General features: G+C 39.4%; 1 protein-coding gene across 3 annotated transcripts in view; it reads right to left on the reverse strand.

The window, feature by feature from the left end:
* The window catches only part of LOC309485778 (transforming growth factor beta-1-induced transcript 1 protein-like), a 173793-nt gene extending 168110 nt beyond the window's left edge, over positions 1-5683 (reverse strand). The window contains exons 1-2 of one of the 3 annotated variants that reach the window (XM_082152817.1): positions 5615-5683; positions 3145-3195 (exon numbers count right to left, since the gene is read on the reverse strand). In XM_082152817.1, the coding sequence (XP_082008943.1) occupies positions 3145-3195; positions 5615-5627 (64 nt within the window). In that variant the 5' untranslated portion in view covers positions 5628-5683. The other 2 variants (XM_082152815.1, XM_082152816.1) reach the window with 2 other exon arrangements.
* Between the last annotated feature and the right edge of the window lie 1022 nt (positions 5684-6705).

Below are 6705 nucleotides of genomic sequence, written 5' to 3' on the forward strand. Positions count from 1 at the left end.
TTTCTAGCACCCATTTCGAGACCCCTGGAATCGATTCCCACGCTTTAGCGTGAATAGCCTGGGGTAGAATGAAATCTGGGTTCCGGTCGCTGGTATTCAGAGACTCGGGGACCCGGCCATGATGACATGCTTTGTTCATCAAGCTCATGTTCAATGGGGCAGTCAGCACTTCGTGCAGCGGCTTTGTATCTAGCTTCCCGTCCGTAGAACCGGGAAGATGTTGTATTACAGATGAACCTGTGCGAGCTCGCGGCGGAAGGCGCGGAGCGCTTAGCAACACAGATACAGTCGTGTTCATAGGTAGGGGTGGGCACTGTACAGCGGGCACATTCCCTACATGTAAAACATGAACGGCAGAGGCCAGAGGGAAGGCACAAGTGAGTCGCCACGGCTTCCTCGACCGGAGGAACGGAAAGGTATCCTCTTTCTTTGGCGCCGTCAACCGCAGAGAGCGCCGAAGAAACAGAGGATCTCAGCCTGGCCGAATACGGGGCTCCCCACGACCTGGAGAGCTCATCATGTAGTTCAGGGAGGAAGGGAGCGGGCCTCAGAACAGGTGAAAAGCGGCGTCCAGGCAGAAAGCAGCCATCCAGCCTGTTGGGCGCGGGCTCCTGGGGCGCGGTCCACTCGATGCCGAGGTCCTCCACGGCCTTCATGAGGAGGCGGAGAAGCTCAGCATCGACTGAAGCCCTGACGCTGGACTCACGTGTCGATGGGGCAGGGTCCGGGACGGATCCCGACCATTCCTCGCTCCCAGACGCGATGAGAGAGCAGCTGTCATCCTCCATGGCACCCCCATCCATCTCGTCAAGCACCGCTGGGGGACTCAGAGAGAGAGGCTCGCAGGGAAGCCGCCGACGAGAGCTCTTTCACCGAAGTTTCCGGTGGCCTCTGCAAACGGCGCTTCTTACAGTGCGGTCCAGCAGGAGGCATCTGGGGGACGGACCCTGAGGAAAACACTGCCTGTCGAGCCCGCAGGGTCGAGAGAGGCAGCGCTTCACATTCACGGCAGCCGCCGTTGGCAAGCGCGTGGTCCGCGTGCTCCTGGCCCAGGCAGGAAACGCACAGCGTGTGGCGGCCCCCATCACTGAGCGTGGCTCGACACGAGCCGCAGGACATGGTGGGCATTGAAAAATGCCTTAGCTCTTTTAGAGAAACGTGCGTGTCGCGGCGGCGAACACACACGGAGCAGGAAAGGATATAAGTGCCAGATAGCGCAGCAGGTACGGTGAGTGAAGGCGGCGAAAGTAGCCGGCGTCCTCAGGCTCAACCTCAAGCTCGTCCCGCTGAGATGCTCTTTCCACGGCGCGGCTTCTTTTTCCGGAGGAAAATCCAGCGATGTGCAAACAACGCTGAAAGGAGACGAAATCATAGTGCAACCTGAGCGATGGGTATTTATAGGCTTAGGCCACACCCATATTGGCGGGCCATGACGTAGCGCAGGGAAGCCTTTCCATTGGCGCTGAAGTCATGGCAGACGCACTGATAGGTTGCAGCAGTTGCCGCAGAGCAGCCTATGGGCGCGCAAGCTGTCTCGCCTAGGTCTGCTGCTGTAGCAAATGCATTTTAAATTATTAAAAATTAAGGATAATTTTTGGCTTCAGTATTCTCGAGAAAAAGGAGTTTTTCCCGTAGTGTAAGCTAAACTTACGCAACACGAGAGTACTCTCGTAAGAGAACAGTAAAATTGGTAAATATTATGACAATTTAGAATAAATGTTTTCTATTTTAATCTATTTTAAAATGTAATTTATTCCAGGGATCAGAATTTAATTTTAATTTATTTATTCTATTAATTTATTCCATTACTCCAGTCTTCAGTGTCACATGATCCTTCAGAAATCATTCTAATATGTGGATTTGATGCTCAAAAAACATTCATTATTATCAATGTTGAAAACAGTTGTGTACAAATTGTTTTCAAGATTCTTTGATGAATAGAAAGTTCAAAAGAACAGCATTTATTTGAAATAGAATATTTTGTAACATTATAAATGTCTTTACTGTAACTTTTAATACATTTAATTCATCCTTGATGAATAAAAGTATTGATTTCTTTTCCCCAAAAATAAAATAAAAATTCTTACTGACCCCAAACTTTTGAAAGGTAGTGTTTAATGTTACAAAAGCTTTCTATTTCAGATAAATGCTGTTCTTTTGAACTTTCTATTTATCAAAGAATCCTGAAATAAAAATGTAAATAACTGTTTTCAACATTGATAATAATGAGAAATGTTTCTTGAGCAGCAAATCATCATATTAGAATGATTTCTGAAGAATCATGCGTGACACTGAAGACTGGAGTAATGATGCTGAAAATTCAGCTTTGATCACAGGAATAAATTACATTTTACTATATTTTCACATAGAAAACAGCTGTTTTAAATTGTAATAAAATTTCACAATATTACTGTTTAATTTTTTTTTTTTATAAATGCAGCCTTGGTGAGCAGAAGATTCTTCTTTTAAAAACATAAAAAATCTTACCGATCCCAACTTTTGACTGATAGTGTATATATATATATATATATATATATATATATATATTGCTTGATAAGTTATGTATTTGTATGATTTTCCTTTAAAATAAATGCCAACTTGATAGTTTGCTGGTATAATACAACCAACTTCAGTGTTGACATTTTTTGTCTTTGGTGCATCTATGAAAAGCAAGAAAGGAGGTTTTGTTGTTGTGTCTAACTTAAAATCTAAAAACTGTCAAAGCAAACAAAAAGAAAAAACAATGTACAGATAATTACAGAGTTACATCTACAACAGGATGTTATGAGCAAATGACTTTGGCTGTATTTACAGCACAAACATTTACATACACTTCAAAACTTAGATTTTGAATTTTAAACTTTAGACTAAAACAATCATTTGTCTTTTCTAAAATGTCATGATGTGCATAAGTAAGACTAAAATCTAAATATTCTGGAAATGAAAGGGGAAGTCAAGAGCCAAGTGGGTCATCCATGTATTTCACGCATACAGAATAATCATATAGCTTGCTTGCAAGTTATTGTGTCATGCTTGTTCTATGGTAATTTAAAGTGTTGAAATAACAAGACATGCAAAGAAAATTGCTGTAAATGTGCATACACATCAATAGGAGGACAAACAGACAGTCATAAAACTACGTACCAAACAAAACAACACGGGGACTGAGAGGGTAGTTAGATGTATCAGACACTCCTGAAGAGAGGCAGACAGACAAACTATGAGACCATAGACACACATCAGCTAGCAGAGCAAAAGCTACAACCAAATGCCTGTTTGTACATTACAGAGGCAGAAAAACAGAGCTGTATCCAGTGAGAGGGAATGCGTGTGTGCTTGTACACCATATGAAATGTTAATGTGAGATGTTAATGTGAGACCAAATACTAAGGTATATGTAAATTATGCACAAGATAACTTCTCTAAACTCTGCTATAACACTACTGTGGATTTAATGTAATCAATTAATTCTTTGTTGTTGTTGTTGTTGTTGTTGTTGTTTTCTAAACACACTTTATATTAATATGCATTCAGTACTCTCATCACTGACCCTACAGCCCAAACTATAGAGTATAGTGCTATATTAATTACAAATAAAAATATTAAATAACTGGAGCATTATTTGCACTTTCAGTCACATTTCATTTCTTACCCTACAATGAAGTCAAAGGCCCCACATTGGTGTTACTGTATATCAACATTGTATTTTTCCAGAACACTTTTCTGTGGGTCTTTAAAGTGTGTTTGAATAAAAACAAATACTAGATCACCCTGGATGAACTTAGTTCATGTAGAAGTTATTTTATCATCCAGTTCAACAAACCAATCTGTATAATCTAGGTTTGTGCACTGTGCGCATATATGGAGCTAAAATTCTTCTCTCTGGAAATTCTAACCATATTTAGAAAAGCATGTTCATTTGGCTTGGCTAACAGCCCACTCAACAATCATGCAGTATAGCCTACTCTGAAAAATAACCTTCAAAAGCTCTGCACAATAATAGAAGGGGAATTTAACCCACAAAGGTAAATCAGTCAATAATATTATATTTGAGATTTAAGACTTAAGTTAAGTTAAGATTTGAATTAAGTTAGATTTAAAGCTGCAGTCCGTAGTTTTTCCACTTTGTCGCCATCTATGTTCGAAATCTCCAATTGCAGTTATTTGCAGAATTATCAACTTTACATGGGTTGTGCCTTGGCACAGCACAGTGCGGATGAATCCAATGTTTTGAGAAGAATGTGCGGCTGTCAGTGCCGCACAGGTGTGGATACTGTCATTCAGAATCACAGATTCTACTTTTTGGAAGTACGACCAACATAATAATTTTCACCGGAAAATGTAATCTACCACTTTTGTTCTGACCAACTAAGGGAAAAAAGCATGCCAACTTGCCAAATCGCACTGATTAAATCTAACGATCGCTTATCATATCACGTCAAACCGTGCAAATGATAATTTGTTCTTAAATTGTTAATGTTAACAACATCAGCATTGCATGACTACATTTAATGCCCATTTAATGAGTTATTGAATTAAAAATACAGTAAAAAACAGTAATATTGTGAAATATTATTACAATTTAAAAATAGTGTTCTTAATACTGTTCTTTCTAAATTTCTATTCATCAAGAATCCTAAAAAAAAAGTCACTGTATTTACTAAAATATTGTAGCGTTCACATGCAAGGACGAGACGTTTTCAAATAACCAAGGGTGTTTATTAGAGGCTGTTGTCGGCCACAGCCCACGCCGTACACACCCGACTTATCAGAGAACCGCACTTGAACCAGCTCCTCCTATATCCCAGGTCCCCGATTTATTTGATCAAATAAATGCATCTTTGGTGAACATAATATGAGACTTATTAAAAAAAATAAAAAAATAAAAAAATCTTACCGATCCAACACATGTGTATGGATCGGTAATGAATCGATACATGTGAACTATTAGGCTACCATAAATTTGTACATGATAGGTTAATTGTAGGCTACTTTGAATACATCATTCTACTTGTTACATTTTTGTCTAGTGCATGTTTACATCCAAATTTGCACAGATGAGCATTTCTATAAAAATGTTAATAAAACAAACTAAAAACTAAAACGAGACAAATAAATGTCCTCATCTTCAGGAAGAATTATCCAAATAAAACCTATGTGGTGGCGGGTGAAAGGGCGGGTGTTTCTTCATAGGATCCAAGTTTTTTTTTTATAGTCCTCAAACGTTACCAGATGTGGGATGTACTGTGACTGATACAACTACAAGATGCCCACTCTCAGGACGAATTAAACATACGTTAATCGCAAAAAAGAACTGATGTATCAATGTGAACATACCTTTTATAGAATTCTGTCGGACAGATGTAGATGTACGTGTCTGTTTTCGGACTGCAGATCAAAAGTATGAATACGTGTCCATCTAACTTATCTTTTTCTAGAGCTCATCAGTGTGCTTTTAGAAACCGCTACGAAAAAGAAATGACGCCGCGTTCCAAGCCCTCCACCCTGTCCCTATCCTGCATTTCCATTTAGGCTAATGGTTTAGGCTGCAGTGATGTATTCAAAGGAAATTTAGGAAACGTAGGCTATCATAAAATAATTAGACATTACATACCTAAATCGTCCATCAGTGTAAAAAAAAAAAAAAAAAAAAAAAAAAAAAGAACACAAAAAGGTGTCAAATTTCCCAGACAGCAAGCCAACATTGAATAAACATTGTTTTTCCATCTGAATCATCATTATGGTTGATATTGAAATTTCAATGTAAAATAAATGTTGAATCAACATTACCATATCGATGAAAACCTGATGTTATTAATGTTGATGCCAACAATATTGGAACAACATTGATCTATAGTTATCTTTATGATTGATTAAGCATTGGTATTTGGTTTACCGGGCGATCACTGAATGTGTTGATAAGTCATTGATTTATAGTTGACCGGGAAACGACGCATTGTTGAAAAGTCATCGACATATAGTTGACCGGGAAATATGATTGAAAATGCATCGATATATAGTTGACCGGGAAATGTGATTGAAAATCTATCGATTTTTGGTTGACCGAGAGATCAACACCAACATACAGCACCGGACACAGATCGTTTCTGGACCCTTGCCACAAGCGTACAGGTAAGCTTGCTTAATGTTCGATCATATGAATGAATTGTACCTAATCAAATACTATTAGGCTGATCATTAACATAATGCTTAATGTAACCGACGCAGTGCTGGTCACTGAAATAGATTTTTGTTTTACCATGCGTCAAAATCTGCCAAACGTAGGCTACTATGTGGTTCTCATCTAAGGCTATAAAGTTAGCAAAACCTCAGAGTCCAGTCTATTTTTGTGATAGCTCAAAATACATGTCTGTACCCATTGCTAGTGTCGTGAAATTTAATAACACAGCACCGCCACGAAATGCCGATTAGACCATCTCGTCGTAATACAAATACAAAATATTAATAATCCTCGAGCAGGGCTGCGATATGTGTGCGATACAGTTTTGTAACTCAATTGTGTTTGTTTTCAGAAATGATAACAATCGTTTTATACTAGTGCTTATGCGATATCACGATTTTTGATGATCTTCTCCAAGATCTGCTTTTGAGGAAAACATTTCATTGGCGTTCTGTTCTGCACCTTTTCTGAGCGCGGGGAAGCGCGCGCGCACTGTCAGCGCCTGACAACCAGGCCTGGCGACA

The sequence above is a fragment of the Leuciscus leuciscus genome (assembly GCF_965113295.1).
Source record: "Leuciscus leuciscus genome assembly, chromosome: 21".
NCBI lineage: Eukaryota > Metazoa > Chordata > Actinopteri > Cypriniformes > Leuciscidae > Leuciscus > Leuciscus leuciscus.